The sequence below is a fragment of the Cyprinus carpio genome, chromosome B7, assembly GCF_018340385.1.
Source record: "Cyprinus carpio isolate SPL01 chromosome B7, ASM1834038v1, whole genome shotgun sequence".
NCBI lineage: Eukaryota > Metazoa > Chordata > Actinopteri > Cypriniformes > Cyprinidae > Cyprinus > Cyprinus carpio.
The window spans coordinates 13,885,228-13,908,198 of record NC_056603.1 but is presented as its reverse complement, the minus strand read 5'-3'; the positions used below and the strand labels follow the sequence as shown (position 1 = coordinate 13,908,198).

Here is a 22,971-nt window from a genome sequence, read left to right as displayed (position 1 = left end):
TTTTTTTTATATAGGCCTATATACATTTTCAATTAGCCAGGCCTACTTTAAAAGTGCCAGATTTGAATGTTTTGACTAGGCTACATCCTTTTGTTAAAACGTTTACAAAAAGTAGTATGGCATTGTATAGGCATCTCTACTCCTTCTTGGGTAAACTATCTTCCAGTTTTACTTTGCTTAAGTAGGCTATACATTATCTATAGGCTACGTACAGTACAGAGGCATCTACATTTCTTGTGCGCCGTCTATTTCAAGTGTTACGAGCAGACGAACCAGATAACCAGGATGACGGGGGTTGTAGTTTATTCTCGAGACTAAACCCTGGACTAAAATCTCCTGTCCTAAAGTTCAGTTAGGCACACTGTGATGGGCTTCTTGAACAGATCAGCAGTATAGGATTTGGCTTGAGTGACTCGACAGCGGATCCACAGCGCGGTGAAAAGTTGTCGACAGTCAGGCAAAAGAAGTGCGAAACTTCTCGCTCTTGAAGGAACGCTTTTATGAAACGCACTAGTTTGACCGCTGTATGCGCGCGTCCTCAACTCCAAAGAAACGCAGTGAATTTTTGTGTTGTTTTCTTGTCATTTTTACGATCCACCAAAACCTAGATGTTGTGAGAACTCCATCCAGCACGACTTTAATTTTACATAAAACAAAAGCTTTCTTTCTTTTGGATAAAAGTGTCATGTACTAGTCAAGACTGTTGACATGCAGCAGGAGAGGTTACTCAAAGTCCTTGTCATTGGAGATTTAGGTGTGGGGAAGACTTCCATCATTAAGCGTTATGTACATCAGGTTTTTTCTCAGCATTACCGCGCGACTATCGGTGTTGACTTTGCTCTGAAAGTCCTGAACTGGGATCACCAGACAGTCATTCGACTGCAGTTGTGGGACATCGCAGGTCAGTTGTTTAAGTTATGTATAGTTCCTCGTCTCTGCCTGCAATGTAATGATTGTCACTGCTTTATCTAAAAAGGTCAATAGGCTTATGTAAAATAAATCAGCATATTGTTAGTTAAGAGGAGCCTTCAAGCGATATGATATGACGTACTGCGTGTACTGTCTTAAACTATTCTGCACAACATTTTCTAAATCTTTGAATGGCTATTTATAGTAGCTATTATCCATGTCATTTGGGACTCAAACTCAAACACTAAAAGATCATGCCTAAGATATCTGTCAGCTACCTACATTTATAATAAAAGACGGATTTTTTTGAGTCGTCTTAAATATATAATCAAAGTGTGGTGCCAAAGTCTGCAGTAATGCAACTTTGACTGACTTTATATTTACTGTAGAAAAAAAAAAAAAATCCACAAAATACAATAACAAATTTAAGTTTTTTTCGTGTCACATAAAATGGATGGAACCAAAACGGTTTAGTTTAGTATAAAAAAGATTTTTACAGTGTTTAACAAAAAAGAATATGATGTCAGACAAGTTTCAGCCCCCTTTCTAACCTTCAGTTTCCTAGACACTGATGTTTTTTATTGACCGTACACAGTGGAAATGCACTTACAACATAATATTATTCCTTGGAAAAATAATCACACACAGGAGGCTAAACAGAAAGACATAAAGAGAAGAAAAAAAATGTTACTGGAGTAATGCTTTTTTAACACTTGGCTTGAACAGTGCCATTACAGTCCATGTTTGAGATTTTCCCTGCTCTCAGCTGGTGTATGTGATGTCACAGTGGTATGAATGATTTCTCTGTGTTTATACTCAGAATAAACTGAAGCACAGGGACCAGGAATGTGTGTCTCGTGGTTATATTCACTGGTCTCGTGCTTATATTGGTCTCATGTGAGGGTCGTCACATCACCTAACTGGTGAAAAACACACACAAAAACACACCAGCTCCAGGACAAAACATTCACACAGCGCATTTAATTCAACATGGCTGACAGATTGGAAAATGTAGAGATATGTTTACATGATTCTAAAAACTAGAGATAGAATTGTTTTTATTTTTTCAGGTTTACGAAAACAATTAATGTTTTAAATTAACAAAACTGGAAAGATTTAAATAAAGGTTTCTATTAGCATAGTTAGTGACAGTGTTATGAGTGGCGCTTGTGCTCATGAGCTTGAATTTAACTCATCTGGAAGATTGCATGACAGTCATCCCTAATTGAACGCAGTAGTTTTATGACCTCACACAAGACCTCAATCGAATTTCAAGGTACTCCACTGTGAACCATGTGAAAGTCTAATTGGCCTCATTTCGCCTTAACATTTCCCGTGGTAATGCATTAATACAGGTTAGGTCCATTTAAGATCCTCCATAAGAGAACTGTTCTCATTGTAAAACCTTGCCAATCCGGTCACGTCTTTTTCTATTTGGTGCTATGAAATCAAGATAAAAATGTATGTAACCTTGATGATGCAAGAGTTGGAAACAATGCAGGACTGTAGGTAAACATTGAAGCTAGTGCACTGTGGAGAATGATTGTGTCATATCAAAATTTTAGAAGTTCCCAGACTAGCTAAGAACATTTATTGACATAATTATTGTATGATTTGATTCAATTCAGTTCAAGATATATTCAGTTAAGCACACATAATAAACATGTTAGACAATGATTACAGTTTGTGTTTGTAATGATTACAGTATAGGGATAATATACGTATGTCCCATCCAAAGTTGTAGTAATATATAATTTAATGAGTTAGCTAGTATAATGTGTCTTCCTGCCAAAAATATGTTGTGTAGAAAAAATACTGTACTATACTGTCATCCCATCACTATAGGTGTCCCATCAGCATGACTGTTCACAGTTAGTTAACCATGTCGAATTGTGAACCGTGTTCAAATGGAAATGCATCTGTCTGTTCTGACAGATTTTATAAAAGAGCTTAAAGATTTTGCTTTTCCATTATGGTCAAGCACATGTCATTTGTGATATGGGAAATGTTTATGTTGTCTGCAGTCAAGGATCTCATGCACATTTCTGAATGGCTGAGTAGTGTGTTCAAGTTAAAGTCAAAGTTTAGCCATTCTAAGAAAAGAAAAATATTGTGAAAATATTACCAATACCAGTACAAAAAGCGGGAACAAAAATGACTTTAAGTCATCCAAGACTTAGATGAGTTGTTGAATGGGTGCCTTCAGAAAGTGAGTTCAAACAGCTGATAAAAACATCACAATAATACACATGTACTCCATCACTACGGTCCATCAGTTAATCTCTTGTGGAGCAAAAAACTCTGAATGTTCATTATCATTTAATTTCAAAACATTGCTTCAAGCCTTTATCCACAATTTTGCTTTCACCAGTGAAAAAAAATCATAAGATGAACCGGGGGATGGACTTTATTTACTGGAAGAAGCATTATTATAGATAATAGAAGTGGTGGTTTAAAAGTTAAAAACGCCTTAAGGATGAATGTGTTTCTTACAAACATGCAGTTTTCCAGTTCACAATACATTAATTAATGGACTGGGGTCTTATGGATTATTGTGATGTGTTTATCAGCTGTTTGAACTCTCATTCTGACGGCACCCATCACTGCAGGAGATCCATTAGTAAGCAAGTGATTATGGAATGCTAAATTTCTCAAAATCTGTAATATAAAGAATCAAACTCATCTACATCTTGGATGGCCTGAATGTGAGCAAAACTTTAAGCAAATTTTTACTTTCGAGTGAACTGTTCCTTTAAATAACATACACAGAAACTGTCTTGCACTTTTTTTTCTTATATATTCTCAGGACAAGAGAGGTATGGCAAACATGACACGTGTGTACTACCGAGAGGCCGTTGGGGCGCTGGTGGTTTTTGACATGACTCGTGCTTCCACCTTCCAAGCTGTGTTGAAATGAAAAAGAGATCTTGATTCTAAAGTTGCCCTTGGCAATGGGCGTCCCCTTCCAGCTGTCCTGCTGGCCAACAAGTGTGACCAAACAGAGAGACATGGTTTGTGTTCCAAACTGCCCAAACTCGACAATTTCTCCAGAGTCCATGGTTTTGTGGGGTGGTATGAGACGTCTGCAAAGGTACTGATTATAGGCTATATATTTTATTATATTACACTAGCTAGTGACTAGATGCCTGTTTGAAAATACATTTCTATTCATATTATATTTTCCCTTTTTTATAACAGGACAACACAAACATAGATGCAGCCATCATGTGTCTTGTAGAAAATATAATGGCCATTGACACGGAGGCTGTTCCTGTGGAATCAGACCCCAGTGTACTGACCCTCCCTGCTTTTGATTATAACCTAAAAGAGCGCAGTGACTCTAGTTGTTCTGTCTGTACAACATTCCAGTCCAGCAGAAAACCCCACAGTGAATTATAGGGTGAGATGATGAAAAGAACACTGAACAGAGTGGGAAAGAAAAATGTAGAGAGAAAAGAGAGAGAGAACTGTCACAACCCCTTTGGGCCTTCAGATTGTGTTGACGTAAGATGTTGTGGCAAAGACAAGACCATGAAGCCTTAACACTTATGCACTTTCATTTACACATACCAAAACACAACAGTCATCAATAAAACATGCAGCGTTGACACAGAGTTTTCTCTGACACAGATACCTAATAATGTTATAGACTTGCAACTAAGTAAGGCTCTTTGCAGTTATACTGCAGCAGAAGAGCAGTGTGTGCACATTTACCTCAACGTTGTGTCTGTTAAAGCCTCTGACTTGAACACTGTCTCCTAAAAATGTGTGCATGCATTTGTGATTGCGTAGGGTGTGCTATTTTAAATACACAGTCTACAGCAAGCTTGAACACGATACTTGAAGCGCTAAAAACACAGTTAAGTAGTCTATTATTGCTTATCAATTTAAGCTAAATGCAGATCACAGATGACAAGCACATCTGATCAAACTATGGTTTTTTTTAGAGATATGCCTGCACATTACAATTTTTCAAACATAATAGCTGATACAAAATAATTTTAGTTATTTATTTTGTATATAAGTTTATATCAAGGATGATGTAAGATCTTGAAATTATAGTGACTTCAATTCAAAGTTAAGCAGTCATGTGCCAGCAAACAAAATGAATTCCTTTAGTTTGAATAATCAGCAGTGGATTCACACAGTCAAGTGTTATGTGTGCGCGCATGCGTATATAAAAAAAAAAGAAAGAATTAGCATCAGACAAGTAATTGCGCAGAAGTGTCTAGGCTGACACTGAGGAGGCGCGTGCCTAGTGTTTAAATGTGTCTCTGGATGTTTGAGTGTTTGCATGTCATGACCCATATGCTTACTGTCTACCAACAACATTAAACCATCACTAATTTCTGTTTAGTCTGACTTGCAGAGGTTTTTATTCACAACCCACCATCCATGCTCCGGTGCCCATAATTTATGGATCCCCACAGCTCTATTACTAAATAGGCTTCACTTTTTGACATGATTTGAGCAGGTGTTTTGGACTCTGTAACTGTATAGTTGCATGTATCTTGTAGCTATAATTTAACATCTCACAATACAGTAATCATATGTACATTTTTTATTTCTCTCTGCTTGTTGGACTGCTTAAGTGGTCTTTGCCACATAGAGCGTGTCTAACAGTGACCTTTACTAAGCCTACTTTTTATTCAGCAGACATGATGATGAATAATTTTATGGCAATTTATACGTGACAGTTAAATGTTTCAGCAAAAAAAAAGAAATGGCCTTTTTTGTGTCACTGAACATATGTGTATGCAATGGGTTGAATAATGAAAAGCTTTAACCAACCTTAACTATGTTTGTCATTTTTTCATGCTGTATTAGCATATATATAAACATTTTTATATAATAATAAATAATACAGTAATTAAAAGGTACGTAATTATTTTATATATTTTGATTTCATTGGACATGATATTAAAAAGATTTGAAGTTGCGTCCCCAGATTATGCATAAACCCTGTTACCATCCTAATTCCCTTTTATTAAAAGGATGCTAATTTCTGTAAATAATATTTAAAAAGTTATGAAGGAGGTGGTTTTAAAAAGGCAGCCTATACCCATTTTATACAACAAACAGCTGGTTATAATCTCAGAGCTATTAGTTATTATAAATTATAATTCAGAAACATAATCTAATCTTAGAGTGATACAATGTTTAATATCTAAGGAAAAAAAACATTTTAAAATGGTAATTGGCCCATTATACATTTACTGTTTTTGACAGATACTCCAGAAGAGCCCTCAGAAAACGGGAAACTTGCGGGAACATTACACAAATTCAATGCAATGCACAACTGAGGCGTGATTTCATTCTAGCGTTATGTGCAAATGAAGGCTAAAGATGCTCTATGATTTTAAGAGGTAATTGCACATGTTATCATTTGGAACAATATGGGGTGAGCTGCACGGGCTAATGAGAGAGAGCATCATTTCACGCCCATAGGAGTAGTGTATTTCCAGGCTTGGGCAATAATCGTAGGTCCGAGAGCATCCCCAGCGAAAGAGTATTGATCGCTTTACAGGTATATTGTAGTGGGGGGGAACGTGAATAGGCGAGCGATGAGGATATTTGCTCCTTCGACACTCCAGCTGAAAGATGCGATAGTGTCACGGCGCGTCGTCGTTACCGAAAGATCAAAGGGAATTCCGTAAAAGTGCGTTGGACAGCAAACTGTTACCGGCGTTCGTGCTTATCGAAAGGTTAACGACTGTCGGGACCATATTACCTTTGAAAAAACCGGGACGAGAAGCGGTGCAAGATGTTTTCCTGAAATCAAGTTTGAGCAGGTATTTTGGTAAGTAGCACACTTAAGAGAAATGTTATGTCAGAAAGGATTAATCAAAAGTAAATTGCAATTTGTAAAAATAAAATTAAATAGATTTAAAGTTATGTTTTGCTGTGTTTTCCAAAGATGGATACAGCCCAAACCGGTAAAGTCTCCATAATGCTGTGGAAGGATACAGAATTGCTGCTTCTGTTTATTTTTCCATTGATTTCAGGTACTGCCTTGGATTCTCTTACTTATAAAAAATATTGTTCATGTACAGCCAGCTGTCTTGCTCTCTATTTATTAATGTTTAATAGTTCATTAATAATTAGTGGCATCTTGAAACAGTTTATTTAAATAGTTGTAGCATAGGCTACTGTTTGTTTATTAACTGCATCTTTTATATTTTATAGAAGTGTTAATTAATAAGTTGTTTTAGTAGATTTTAGGGTAGTATGAGAATTAAAAAGACCAAACATTAAAAATGAAAACATTAAATTAATTTCTCCATTATTACATATACTATCTCTAAACAGTACTACACAGTACACAATACAGTACATGCATGTTATAGCCTACAATACAATGTACAAAAGAAGATGGCCTTAGTCTTTTAAAATATCTTCATTAGATACTTTATTGTGGCTGGGGACATTTTGTAGTTGCATTTTTTGGAAAATATACACAGAATAAATAAAATGTGCAATATAATATCCAGTAAACAAAACTGACAGGTAAGGTTATTTCACAGCAGTAGGTAAAATATTGCGAATGTGATGATATGATTTATCTAATAAATAAATTGCTAAATAAAACCAACAGCTCATCTCTTCTCAATTTACCAGCCCAGGACTCTGAACTACCTGCAGTAATGGACAGTGACATTCTCACCGAATTTGCATACCAACCTAGGCCATCGTACCTGAGTCTGATCCTGCTGGCTCTGACCGTGGGACTGTCCGGCAGCGTTTACCTCTGTGTGCTGCGGTACATTTGCACCGGCTGCTGCCAGCCTGTAGTTGTTGGACCTGAAGATGAGAGCATGTCAGGAGTGGTGTGATAGCAGCTTTTGTTTGATTCATGACTGTGAGATTGGTATGTGTGTTGAAGCACTTATTTTGGTCTTCTTGAGTGGTGAAATAGACATCAATGTTCTTGCCTTATTTAAGTAATATGGTTGAAAACAGTGAAAATCTGGTCAACTATTCCTGTTATTTTCAAAATAAAACAGCAATGTTTCAGTCAGAGATCACTGAAAATCTCTGATTAAAATGTTATTGTTTTTATTTCAGTTGAACAGTGTGCAGATTTTTGGTTGAGGAATAGCCCTATGTTTTTCTATGTTTCCATTTTCCTTTTGAAATACTTAAATATAAATCACACTTTTTTAATTAATGTAACAGAGCTAAAGGGTCATATAAAGGACATCAGAATGTTTAAAATGTAAGATAGAATTTGTATAATAAACTGCTTATCGCTTGTTACTCACTTGAGATAAAAGCATCTGCTATATGAATACTTGTAAATGTCAAATTCACGATCTAAAGCCTGACTGTATGTTGGCAGTAAAATAATTGATTTAGCATCTACAGAGACATGCATTTAACTACACGGATGACACAAGTGTTGACCGAATGAGAGGGAGGAGTAAACCATTTTAGCAGGTTTTGGATGCTCTGTTAGTCAAGAGAAATCGTTAACAAGTCCTCTGCAGTACCACACACTGTACTTTAAATGAATGTATTAAGAGCTTTTGTAAAAACAAGGTAAAAGAATTATGAAGCCATTTGAAACCATTTTTATTTTCATTTTTTGGGCCATAGATTTTAGTTATTTTTAATGATCTAATGATCCAGAATCGTTTTTTTGGAATAGTCACCCAATGCAACTTTCTATTACATTTATAAGCAGAATTTGAACCATGTTGTATTATTTTCATGTCAACATCTCTTGTTTAATAAAGTAGGATGCTCCCTGAGCAAGTGATCAGTCAGCTGCAGAAACTGTTGCCAAGGGCTACTGCTGGATCTAGTTGCCATGGAAATAGTTGCATCTATTTTCCTCTAGATGGGGCTGTCACATCAGCTGTTCAGATCACCGAACTGCAAGTATTCAAAATATCTGCTACTTTAGATGTTATAGAAATACATTTGTAGTTCAGTTTAATGTTGAGTGTTTTCTAGTGTCAGACATATTAATGTTCATTGCAAATGCATTGTCTTTGTGCATATGAATATCACACCATATATATGTTTTTAGTAATTTGATAGTAGTTTTGACAATGATTAAAAAAAACAGGTTTATTTACACTAATGTTGTGTCTTTGTTAATCATAACCTCAGAGCTCACTGACATATAGTTAGAGTGTCATCAGTTTTAAGTAGACTATATATAGCCATGTGTGACACAAGTGCAAATGAACTATTTACAAATAAATAAGTTTCTAGAATGAGACATGTTCTCATGCTCCTCCCAAATGAAGTCATGACACCATTGTGGTTTTGCTCTTTAAACCACTTCCTCGTACAGAGAGGTGTGTTTAAATGTTGCACTTCCCCTCTGAAACATTTTCCTTTGCTTACCTCATGTTTAACAAACTGGGTTTTAATACTTATGAGAAAGTCAGGTATTTATTTATTTTTTAATTCAGGGTTATATACATGTTTTAACACCTCAATAATTTACTTGTTCACTGTTATCCACTACATTCTAGTAGGCCTATGTATACATCTAATATAGACATAAAAATTTTAAGCGAAATGTGAAATGTTTGTTCATCTGTTGTGTCTGTTATTTGATGGCATTTGTGGAATATTTTAATATACTTACCCCCGGTTTCACAGAGCAGACTCACGCCTAGTCCTGGACTAAAATGTAAGTCTGAGCTGTTTTAAATGAAAGAAACTTGCACTGACTGTTCTTAGATAATATCAGTGCCTTTGTTTTGTCTCAAGATGCACACCATGTTTTCTTTCTAAGGTTCGTTTATAAAAAATACTCAACTGCCCTAACTGAACTATGGACTAATCCTGGTTTAGGCTAAGCCCTGTCTATGAAACCGGGCCTTAGTGTCTTTTAATTACATATTTTTAAATAAGTGTTTCATGAACAGATCAAATGGTATTTGGGGCCTCTTCTCACTTCTCTAATTGGGCATTAAACAAAGAAAAGGGCTCAGTTCATAATGGTGGGCTCTGATGGTTTCCGGTCTTCATTCTGCCTCATGCATCAGGTGTCATAAAGCAGTAAAAAACACAACAAGTCAGCCAGTCATTCACATGTGAAGAGACAAGGGCAAAGACACCTGAAAGCTTTGTTGTGGTTCCCAAACATTTGGATGTCGTTTTCAGAGAGACATGCAGACATACAGGCTAGTCACATAAAAATAGGTTGAGTGACTGAGTCATAAGCATTTCTATGAGACATTCCGAACATATTTATACTTCAAAATTTTGGCTGCGGCTGATGATTGAAATGCAGGAGCCAGGAGGTTCGTGAGATTGTGATGTCGACTAGCAATGCCAAACAAACAAGTTTTAAAAATAAAACGTGTAAAAAGGATACGTTACATTTATTCAAAATTTAGAGCATTTTATGTAAATGATTTATGGATCATCTGTAAAAAAAAAAAAGGACAAAAAAAAAAAAAGAATCACAAGAGTCCAAGTAAAGAGTGGCAATGCTATTTCCCACGAGCGCGTGAACGCCACTTGCTCCCGTCCAATCAAAATGCAGCTTTTCGTTCACCTGATCACAGCGAAGCCATTTTGTCCTGAACGGCTCCGCCAGCGCATTCTTTAGCAAACCGGAATAACGTAGAGCTGACAGTTCAAACCACAGCCACAGCCACAGACGCGGCGTCAGACGGTGGGTTTACTGATTCACCACCCCTCTTTCGGTCCCGAGCTACTCGACGTCTCTCGGTCTCACCACAGGCGGAACCGCGTCGTTATCGCGGACTAAAGGGAGACTTTCAGCGGGACGGAAGGGAAGAGAACCAGGCATCCGGTTAGACGCGCTGGCTCACCGGGCTGGAGTCCAACTTGAGACGGACACTTTCAGCTGCCCTCGTCGGGATGCGTGCTGGACTTGTTTTTAACAATATTTACTCCTCTTTTTGAGTATTTTGTGTTATCTAGGAATCACTTCGGCTCGCGCGGGATTGTTTTTGTTAGTACGTTAGTTGTCTAACATAAGAAAGCTGGAGCGCTAGTTCAAGCTCAGACGTGATTTATCTACTCAGCTGGCTGGGCAGATAGTTTAGCTTGTCGATTAGATAAGTCGTCTAAATAGACTGCTTACCTAATTGGTTTTGTTTACCGGTATAGTTAAGTTTTTAAGTTAATCCAGCCTTCTCACCGTCTGTTTGCCAAGTCTCTCATAGGGTTTGGTTTGTGTGTCTATGCATATTTCTCGCGAGCAAACCTGTTCAGAGTTCTTGACTGGTTAGGTTTTGGTGCCAGTATAATAGTAGGTTTATAAAGGCAGGAAAAACCGCAGGACAGATCTAATCTCAAGCTAGTCTGTCGGTGCTTCCCAGATCCAGTTTGTTTTCCTTTAAAAGGTCTGTATTGGTGAGGCTCAAGCTGGCTGACAGGTGATATTTTCTGCCTGAATCCTCTGAGCTGGCCTGACTGATAGCTATGACATTTTCCAACAGTTGTTTTGTATCTTCAGACTTCAATATTTCCAGTTTCTGCTCTTGGTGCCAATGTTGTATTAGTAATATTAGCTAACAAAAGCTCAGTTCGCCCCTCCAGATTAGTTACGGCATATCTAGTTGTGACATTTTTACTAGTTAGGTCAAGTTTTCCTTCCTTCCTTTTTTTTTTTTTTTTTTTTTGCTACTAGTGTGTGAATTAGTGCCAGTTGACTTGGTGGCTGGTTCGAAACGTATCAAACTCAACAGTTTGTGTCGAGTTAGTGTATTTTTGTAAAATCGTGGAAAGACACACCTTTGCAGCGAGACCAGGTCAAGTTTAGCGGTCATTTTTCGTATCTCAGAGTTGAATAAAAATGTCAGGACAGTCCATCACAGATCGCATCGCAGCGGCCCAGCACAGCATGACTGGGTCCGCCATCAGCAAAGCCGTCTGCAAGGCCACAACGCATGAAGTCAGTGGACCCAAAAAGAAACACCTTGATTGTGAGTATGCCAAAAAATTTTATTGACATGGTCTCTTCGCAGGTATTCCATCCCGAGTGCTTTTTTTTTTAAAAAAAGCTCAAAGACTTACTGCATCCCTGGCATGCAGTCCCACTAGCCTTGCACATCCTCAGCTGTCTGGACACCAGTGATGAATTGGAGCGTGCTCGTGATGGGAATGCTGATCTGTCTTTGGACACGGTCAGTTCGAAGGAGCTGATGCCACTGTAACGTAATTTGTGGGCCATCTGATTTTTTTCTATAATGCTCTATATGTTAATTCAGCAGTGTTGTAGAGGTTATGTCACTGTGCAATCAACCTCAATCTGTTAATATCTGCTTCATAATGAGCGGCCGCTCCGGCTTGAATCAGTGAACGCAGCTGTCAGGGTTTCTGATGCATTGTGTTTGAAGTCATGTGTTGTGCGTAATGTCTCCGCGTCTTGTGTGATCCCTCTTTAACAGTCGTCGCCAAGACCGTGTGAGAGCGGTGAAGGTCAATACAGGCGTGTGTGCAGTGAAGCATTGAGTCATTGATTCTTTTGACAAAAGCAGAGTTAATGCAGAATGCAGCAGGTCAGTTTCATCCTCGCATTGGCAGTGTTACAGCATAGAGGAAGAGTATTTGCACGACTTGTATCTGATATACTGAACATAGATAGATGCATCTAGGTGCAAAATGCTCTTCATCAAGGGATTTGTTATTAGAGCTTTAACTGCATGAGTCTGGCGGCTTTGTCACTTGTCATGTTGTAAAACCCCAACATGAGAAAGTCTGATTGGGTTGTTGTGTGTTTGTGTGTCTGATTCATCAGTGTTTGCAGAACACAGCTTCATGTTTAGTCTGGATTTGTTTCCTGTGTCAGCCGCCAGTTATGCGGCCTAGCAGCAGAGTGCCGAGCATCCAGCTCCAGTGCTTCTGGTTTAATCTTGCAAACACTGCATAACAGTATTTTTCATAACTGTATCTCAACACACAGTTACTTAAGGTCAAGTGTTGCTCAGTTCCCTTTTTTTTTGGTCAAAGCAGAAAAGTATTCTTATCCAGAAGCATTACTTGCTTAAACCAGTTTTTAGAATTGGGAAATTTCAGAAGCCTGACTGATGTATGTTGTTTTGCTTTTGTGTTATTAAGACAACATGCAGTTCGTCATAATTATGTATCAGGGATGCATTGGTAGCATATTGGTTATTGGCTGAGATTAGATGTTTTTTTTTAATGCTTACTGATATTGGATGATATTGGAAATATCATTTTTTATTTTTTGTTATATTTAGATTACTTTTGCCATCTAATATTCAGTTAAAGTTACTCCTTTAAAACATGTTTGAGTAACACTGTTAAATGAAACCTTCAGAGAATTTTTAATGCTATATATTTATGATGTTGTGTTGCTCAAATTCATTTATTGCACGACTCGTTTTATTTTTTATTCAGACAAAATATTATGCAATTATTTATTGGTTATATTTGCCATAACTTTAAAATAATTATTGGCATATGTGTATCAGCCAGATTTTTAATATCAGTGCATCACTGTTATTTATCGTAGTTTAGTATAAGCCCTGTGTTTATCCATTGCTTTTTCATTTTGGCTAAAGCAATCTGTCAGACTGGAAATTTAGATAGTTGTCAAAGATGTTGATATGGCATTTTTTTTCTCTTTTGAAGGTTCTATCTTTTGTTTTGTTTTGTCCAGTTTGCATTCACTTTCCTGTTCTGTGCAAACAGCAGTGAGATTTTTACTGAGTCAACAAACAGATTTTGTGCTCTGACCTCTTCGGAAGCCGTGAGTGGGACACTTGAGCCTTATTGTACTGATCTGAAATCTATGCCCAGTCTTGCATTCTAACAAATAAACTAAATGGGGAACTGTTTTCAGCTTTTCACGGCCATTTACAGGTCCTCTTGATCAATATTTCACAGAAAAATGACAAAGGCTGTCTGTAATCAACAGATTCTATCTTGTTTTAATGTAAATTTGGGGTGTCAGGTTGCACTAGATTTTATCAGTTCACTGGGAAACAGTTGGCAAAGCCTGCCAGGTTTGTGCCATTATAATTTTGACTGTCATTTCAAACTATTAGTTGGAAGTAAGCAAAATATTCTTAAGTACAGCTAGAAATTTATTTGAGTTACACGCTCCTTAAATACGGAATAAAAACAAACTGTATTAATTTCATCTAATGGTCGTTTAGCTCCTTTCTGCCTAATTGGTTTAAAGCTGCAGTCAAGGAAAGGTTTGCCTCTTTGTCGCCATCTCTGTTTGAAAACCTGCAATTACAGCTGTTTGCGGATTTATCTTCCTTGCTTGGGATGTGCTCTTGTGCACAGGGCGGTTGAATCTAATGTTTTGAGGAGTATGTGACCGCACCAGTGTGGATATTTACTGTACTTCGCAATCACAGATTCTAGCCTTTGTCTTGGAATATGTGACCCAAATAAGAATTTTTACCAGATATTGTCATCTGAACAAGTAACAAGTCTGCCACGTTTGTTCTGACCAACTAAGGAACAATGCATTACAATAAATCGTGCTAATATTACCAGTGGTGATTTAATTTAAATTAGCTCATGTCACATCAAACCATGCAAATTATTATTATTGTAATAGTTTATTCTCAAATTATTAATGTTAACACAGGGCTCCAGACTAAGATTTGAGAGCAGTGGCACCAGCGCCACTAAGTTTTACAGATGGTGGCGCCAGGAGCAGATTTGGTAGCGCTGGGGTGGTGTGTGGGGGTATTCAAAATAAACATCATTTAATCATAAAATTACTATTGTTTTGCATTAATAAGTGCAGTTACTAATAACATTTCATGTTAATTTCTTATTTATCGTTCTTTTGTTTGTTGTTTATACAGATTTGACAGTAAAGCACTAAGCTTGAGTTAAGATGCATACAAAATTTACTTTTATTAACAACAGTAACAGGTGCAAAATCTACTTTTTATATACAGAAAATTTTTATATTCCACTCTTATTAAATAAACCATTATATTTATAGCATATGGAACTGACCAACTTCAGTGATTGTGTGTGATTTTGTAGCAAATTGTAGAAAATTTTGTGACTTTTCTTACTTCATACACAAAAAAAGTGTAAAATTCTGACAAAATCAAAATTTTATCATTTCAAAATGTAGAGAAAAAGTAGAAATAAATGACTAATAAGCCAATAAGTGCTCCTCTGCTGCAGTCTATTGGTTATAATTGTGATTTGATGTATTTTTTAAATTTTACATAAGTGTTTATTTACCACAAATATATTTTATTCATCCCATTAAAAATAACATTCAAACTGGATCATTTTAGAGCTTTAAAGTGCTGGAAACAGTTGTGTAAAATGCTTGAAAGTCATGGAAAAGTGCTTGAATTTCTCTCTCAAAAGGTTGTACAAACCCTGAAATGAATGATGTAATGCATTTGACTATTTCTACCACAACACCATGGTTGCAGTTAGCATTACAGCTTCTGGTTTCCTGACGTATGTCAGCACTGTTTATAACAGAGACTTCTTTGCAGAATTTGAATGCTTCTCAGTAAATCTCACTGCAACCTTGTCATTGTGTGGCGAATTCAAACTCTTCTCACTGGATCTCGCAGCACTGTTGCATCTGTGCAGTAACAGTGTCGCGAAATCAACCCTGGCTCCCGTGGAAAGCTGTTCTGAGCTCGGACAAGTTTGTTTGCGTCACGGTCGAAGCTGATAAACGGTTCACGCTGTGCAGCTGAGATGTAGCCCGGTTTAGTTTCACTTTCGTTCCGTCCGCCGTTTGATGTTTCTCAAATGCAACAGAAATAGCAGAGCTTATGAGTTGGGTAACGCGGTGGTCGCACCAGTGCGCACAAAAATTAGTCGCACTGGCGGAAAAAATGGTCGCAGTCTGGAGCCCTGTTAACAACATCAGCATTGCAGGCCTGTAAGTATAGTGTGTATTAGCATGTAGATTTTCATATTAAGAAGTTATTTTAACCCAAAAAACAAACTATGCTCCCTTCGAATTGGTTGTCATTAAAGGGGTCATATGATGTTGCTAAAAAGAACATTATTTTTTGTATTTGGTGTAATGCAATGTTTATGTGGTTTAAGGTTCAAAAAACACATTATTTTCCACATACTGTACATTATTGTTTCTCCTCTATGCCCCGCCTTTCTAAAACGTGTCAATTTTATGTTTTTGCGAGGTGTTCTCTGATTGGCCACCTATCCAGTGCATTGTGACTGGCCGAATGCCTCAAGCGTGTGACAGAAATGTTACGCCCCAAACACTGTTTTGGACACTGGCGCGATAAGACAAAACCAGTAAAACCCATTACAAACAAGGCATTCATTGCATCCAGCTTGTAACACTCCAAAGAGAAAGGAAAAATTTAAATCCCATCATATGACCCCTTTAAAACCCAAATCTCATGTAATCCCAGGCTATCTGTAATCAGAAGCACATTTAAAACTGGAATATAATTTAATTTCATTCACGTTTCATAAACACACAATCCTTTCTGGATTACAATCCGACATCAAAATGACACATTTAGCTATTATAGCTGCTGTGAGAAAAGGCTATAAACGATCTGCCACCTGCAGGATCCTCACATGTGACAGCCTAGTAGCCGGGACAACTTCTTTATGTTTACAAATGTGACGTAATGATGCAGTGCCTTGCTCGAATTTCCAGCGAAAACCTACCCATACCACTGAAATTAGAAGGCGATAGTTTTGAACACTGGCTGGTTATGTACTTGCTCAAATACTAATTTCAGATAATTTTTAACCAAAAAAGTTTACGGACTGAAGCTTTAAATTTGATAAAAATAAGCAGTTTCCAAATAGTTGAGTAGTTTTATGATGTTCTTAGAAATAAATATTTTAGATCTTTTTTTTTTTTATATTCTTTTCTTGTTTGTTTGGCAGTTGCATTACTTCTTATTTTTTTGCCTTGTCACTAGTGTTGCTTTCTCATGACGCACAGGTTAAAAATGTCAGGTTAAAAATAGTAGAAAAAAAAGAAACACAAATCCTTGCATTCTGTTCCATTCTATAGCTTTCTGTCTTTGAACTCAAAAACTCAGAAATATAAACAGCCCCAAACTTGTTTAAGAGAAGCCGAAGGAGCTGCCTCATTATTGTATGGGACGACTTGAAGTCTTCCAGAAAACCCAACAGACTGATTAATTTCAAATGTATAGTTTTGCACATGCCTAAACCAGACTTTACAGCCGTAGTCAATGATCGTGAGACTCAACTAGCAGCAGTCTGAGTCTGGAGTGTGTCAGGGTTAAAGGTGAAGTGCTGCTGATTTTAAACCAGACAGCTGAAACAATGCTGTGCAGCAAAGACAAAACAGCCATTTTCAGACATGTCTGGGGAAATACCACCCAGCCTTTCAGAATACAGATTACCCTTCAGGATGCTTGGTCCACTGTTTACAGCCATCTGCTCTGCAAGAGCAAACTGCTACACAGATAAGTAGCTTTTACTTATGAACTCATTGTAATTTTGTGGATGATGGATGTAGTATTGCTTGCAAGTAAGAAGAAATTGACCCAGGAGCTGCAGTACTTAAACTGATAAAAGAGGATGCCTTTGAAGTACAGTATTCAGTAATGGAGTTTTTTTTTTATGGAAGAAGAAGCAGTTGATCAATGTTTGCTGAGCATCATTCAGTGTGAGGACACAACTGCACAGCTTTGAGAGAGTTTATACATGCTGCATGACACATTGCTTCTGTACCCCTCACACTTATAGTGCTGATGTGGCCTATTTATAGTTGCTGAGGGCCGTTGGCTCTGTTTGATAGCTTGTTTTGTACCTTATAAGAGCCCTTGGTTCCTATTCCGACATCTCTGCAAAACCTGGAATTTTATTTATGACGCATCTCAGAAGAGAGAATTCTCTGCTCTTTTTTTTATTCTCATGGCCATATGTACAAAACTACATATTCTCAAATTCAGAAACATAACTATAACATTTTATTGCACAAAACTAGCATTAACCTCACAAAAACAGACTGACCCAAATAGGACATTTAAAGTCTGATAAGAATAATTATTGAAATTAGGATGTAGACACAAAATTAAATAAGAACAATGAAACTTTCCTTAAGCTAAAAACCTCTCAGAAAAATTGTATTTACATCAATTCTCTTTATAGCATCAAACATAAAATAATAGTAATAACAATAATGACTAAATAAAAGTAAATATAATATTTTTGAATGTCTATCTTTTATATATATATATATATATTATTAAACAACTAGTTGCCATTTCTATGCCATTTTGGACAGTAGGTCACACTTTATTTTAGGGTCCAATTCTCACCATTAACTACGACTTTTGCTTCAAACTCCTAATTTGCTGCTTATTAATAATCAGTAAAGTAGTTGTTAAGTTTAGATATTGGGTAGGATTAGGAATGTAGAATATGGTCATGCAGAATATGTGCTTTATAAGTACCAATAAACACCAATTTGTTAACAATAGACATGCTAATTAGCAACTAGTTAATAGTGAGAATTAGTCCATATACTAAAGAGTTATACCAACATTATTGCATCAACAGTCATGCTTAAAGACTCGAATTAGATTTTTCTGGTTTTCATTGCCTTAACATTTTCTCTGACTGTGTGAGAAATAGAGTGAGGACTGATCTTATATATGATTGTGTGGCTTTCTTTTTTGCTTTTTATTATAGACTAGAGCTTTAAATAAATTTCAAGCTGTTTTTCCAAGTTGCTAATTAGCTGCAAATCTGTGCTGGTGAAAAAGAGAGAGGGGGGAGAAATATGGGAATGATGTGAGGAATGGCTGCGGTATTCCACAGAACTGTGTCACTGAACTCACGGTTCAGGAATCCCTTATAGGCCCTTTTACAAAAAAGTCACCGTCATCACATTTATGTTCCTATAGCGCTGGTCGAAGACTGACCTCGTCTCGACATATTTCAGCTTGATTGTCAGAGGACCATCCACCAAACCGACCCCAGATAAGCATAATTTCCTTTTCCAGCACTTCACAATCACAGCAACAAAGGCCATCAACACACAGCTGGGAAGGAAATGGAGGCAGAGATACAGACATAGCAAACAATCTTTCAAAAAGGAACCCAGCTATTTTTAATAGAGGTCCCAGGTTCCCCAGACAGAGTGAACACAGGCGTTTATTTGGAGAAGAATTCTCCTTGCCATTCTCCTTCAAGCTAGCTGAAGCGGTTAGCCGATAAAAGACTGCATGCTCATTAAATTCAAAACGGTTTGCTGTTCTTATCTGCAGGTTATTGAGGTTAGCATTTGTTTCTGAGCATAGAGAAAAATCTCAACAGATATGGATGTCCTCTAATCTGAGTGATCAGCTTTTCCACAAAGGAAACCACTATCCTTTTGATATTTTTTTTTTATTGATGTAATTAGGGATGAAATGACTTACTCAACTCATGATTCGATTCACGATTAAATTTTTTTTTTTTAAACAAAATTATATTTAAGACAAATTATGAATTAAATATGTCCTTTTATTATTGCTTGGACAAAATGCTGTACATTTATTTGTGAAATGATAATATAACTATAATAATATACTAATATAGCACTTGCATATTATTGCTCTTTTTTTGGTTTTGATTGTTTCTATTGTCCTCATTTGTAAGTCGCTTTGGATAAAAGCGTCTGCTAAATGACAAAATTTAAATGGAATGTAAATGTAAATAACAAAACTAAATTTAAAATTTAAAACAAGCCCCAAATCAAATAAATAAAACACATACTGTAAAAGAAATCTCATAATATAAACAAAATAAGGCTTTGTCTGTGCTCTTTCCATTTAAAATTAGAGGCAACCAACTGCATTTTAATCATGATCCAAACAAAGATGCTGCATACATGCAACATGAGCAGTTTTTAATTTAAATTAGTTTGTATAATTTAGAGATTTTGAAGCAACAACAGAATGGTTTGACTTCAGTTTTGTGAAACTATGCATAAAAATATCTGCATGAAACAGCAGACGAGCTGAATGAGACGCAGATTCACTCTCTGCCAGCAGGTGGCACTTAAAGCATTTCCTTGGTTTCAGCTCTAAACAAAGCAGCGCTGCACTTTAATATGCATTATACAGAGGCAAGATGAAAAGAAAAAATACCATCTAAACTTTTCTAAAGGCAGTAAGTTCTCCTCAGACATGCATTCATATAAACGCCTACCACTAAATGAATCACAATTTGTTTAGCATCTCAGCCGATTTGAATCGCCACATATTTGAATCTATTTTCAACCGGCTCGTGGTTAATCGTTAAATCCCTAGATGTAATAAACCTTTTCATGCTCTTCCACTGGAGTTCCATTTTGTCAGTAAATGTGGCTAAACGCCACACAACAAAAATTGTCTAGTGGTTACTTTGTTAACTATTTACTATTCTGAAACCGGTTTTGTGGTCCCTTCAGATTTAGAATTTGAATCTTAGGACGGTTTTTGCTTTTAATACAATGACAATAAATCTGGGGTGATGGAATTTCAAATGCTCATTGCTGTTATGGGAATCAGCTTGGCAATACAAATATTGACGTCTGGGTCAGGATACGTAAATATTTTAATTTTGTGACTACTTGACCAAAAACGTGAAATTGCAATCTTTTAGTAACTAGCTTCTCATTCATCTTCATTGGACTTAAGTACTTTGCCCAAGAAGTACTGAATTGCAACTTTACTTCATTGTAGAGCAATAAAAATAGCGTAAAGAGCAGGGGTGTAAGAAAATATCGATACACATGAGTATCACAATATTTTGTTTGGCGATACTGTATCGATTCTCAAAAATGGAATATTGATGTTTTACAAAAAAAAAAAAAAATCATACAAGATTCATCATACAGTTGTTTCATTTTAAGTTTATATCACGACTGCTTGATAGCAGTCTTCATCTCTGAACAAAGAGATGCAGCGTTCTCTCATTTTGGAGGTGTTTTGTGCAGTTGGGGCGGTGCTCGCGTCGCGGTTTCAGCGATTCCACGCGGAACAAAAATACAAACTGAAAAACCTGTGAAATCCAGTGGGAAAGGTTCTGAGAATGTTTAACATCTGTATTTATCTTATTTGTTTTAAAAAAATTTTGTTTTCTTTAGAAACCCTGCAAGTACTTTATTTTTCATTGATATTAAGCAGATGCAATTTGTTTGTTCAGATCAAAAAAGTTATGACATTGCTTAAGTTACAATTGTAAACTTAAACTGTGAACCTTTAAAACAGGGTCTAGAATATATATGGTCTTTTTATAAAATAAATTTTATATGTATTATACATTTAACTAAAGGATTCTGCAAGCACTTTAATTTTCCCTCTTTACTCATACTGCACAAAAAGTTGAATGTTACAGGGACTGATTATTGCAAATGCAGATCCCACTGTGTTCTGGTTAAATCATTTTTAATTCTTTATTTATTGCTTAGGTTTGCATATGGTGGTGTGTTCTTAATGACAGCTTTCCTAAAAAAAAATCCTATTCCTAAAATAAGAAATATCCCAATATATCGCCTTACTTACATGGGTTGCGATACATTGCGATACTGTATGTATCGTGGTACGTGTCGTATTGCCAGATTCTTGGCAATACACAGCCCTAGTAAAGAGTTGGTATGCAATGATGACGTGTACTATAGTTCCCGCATGTTTATCGTAGCACAAAAACTCAGCAGACTTGCACTGACTGCTGGTCAGTCTGTTTTCCCAAAAACACATATTGAACTAAAAATATTGATTTTTGACTGAGACTTTTGTGCAATAAAGCATTGCAGTACTCTGAAATGTCAGTTCCCACTCCACATTTAGTGCATTATGGGCCAGTTCTCCGGAAGTAGGGGGTCATGCAGGACTGACCTGGAGTCAGTGATTAGTACGGTTGGAACAGGTAATTAGCATGGCAGCTGTGACTGTTCAGAGGTGAGCACCAGCTATGGTCTTCTGGCTGACAGCTGGACAGACTGTCAGGCCACCTGGTCAATTTACTTCCTCGTACACACACACACACGAAAGAAAGGTTTCCTGCCAAACTTCCTGTGCCTCATCAAGGCTCAATCCTGATTAATTTGTAAGCCCGGGCACTGCAGTGAATAATCATGCTTTGAATCAAAAGCACTTTAATTTGTAATTTTGCTCATTTTTCATTCTTGCAAAGAGCTGGTTTTAAATCCAAACCAGTCTCTGCCGGTCAATTATGGCGTCGATGTATGTGTTGCAAATCCAAGTATGTTTGTAACATCTGTCATTTCCAACTGGTGGCAGGCTCAGCCCGGTATGGATGTTTACAAAGGGCTTTGTTGTCTGTCAGTCTAACAATAAGACTTTGACACAGACTGAGTGAAGATGGGTGACCTCATCGCTCATAACCTCTTCATTTGCTGCACTGTAGTGACATCACTGGGCCACGGTTTTCTTCCACCTCTTCTCTACGATTCGATTCTCACCGCTACAACTCATTTCGTGCACTAATGCACACATCTTAGCATGGAGCCATCCAGGTGTGTGTGTTTGTAAGGGATAACATGGAAGTGTGATTGTCTGTTTTAGTGAAAGACTGTCAGAAAGTCTATTTAAAGGCTGTGGGGTGAAGCGCTGCCTTTTCTCAGTTACTCTGGAAATCAACTTTTATGATCACAGTGTGTGACGCTCAGAAGCATTGTAAAGGAGAAAATTTGAGATTAGTATCAATGTTGCATTATGATTTAATTTGATCGCAATTGAAACTAGAAAGAACAAATCTGTGTTTTTAGTTTCTCTTGAGCAGTTTGCTTTGCTTTTGTCAAGTACAGCATCTAAAAAGCTGTTTCCTTCCAAGTTGTACATTTTAGTTTAAATGTACATCAAATTCTGTTATTATTATTATTATTATTATTATAATTACTACATATATTAGTAAATAAATAAATATTATGTTTTATACAGTATATTAATATATTATGTATATATTAGTAAACTCTATTAACCAAATAAGTGTATTATTAAAATAAATATTTAAAAGTAATTTCAAAGTGACCAGAGCATACATAATAAATATTTCTTAGACAAAATTGCATGACTGCTTTTGCCAAACCGGGCATTCTACTCTGAGCTTTTTACATCTTCGGACTATGAATTTTGCCTATCTATG

The 22,971-nt window shown here is 36.7% G+C and overlaps 1 protein-coding gene and 1 pseudogene across 8 annotated transcripts in view; both read left to right on the top strand.

Moving 5' to 3' along the window:
• Nucleotides 1-589: 589 nt before the first annotated feature.
• LOC122137866 lies at nt 590-4,358 on the top strand (annotated as a pseudogene).
• A 6,083-nt stretch (nt 4,359-10,441) lies between these two features.
• Nucleotides 10,442-22,971, top strand: part of si:ch211-200p22.4 (phosphatidylinositol-binding clathrin assembly protein) — a 54,643-nt gene continuing 42,113 nt past the window's right edge. For 3 of the 8 annotated variants that reach the window (XM_042727337.1, XM_042727336.1, XM_042727333.1), the window contains exon 1: nt 10,442-11,828. In XM_042727337.1, the coding sequence (XP_042583271.1) occupies nt 11,699-11,828 (130 nt within the window). In that variant the 5' untranslated portion in view covers nt 10,442-11,698. Of the gene's footprint in view, nt 11,829-11,898; nt 12,030-22,971 lie in introns of those variants that run through there. The other 5 variants (XM_042727334.1, XM_042727338.1, XM_042727335.1 and 2 more) reach the window with 3 other exon arrangements.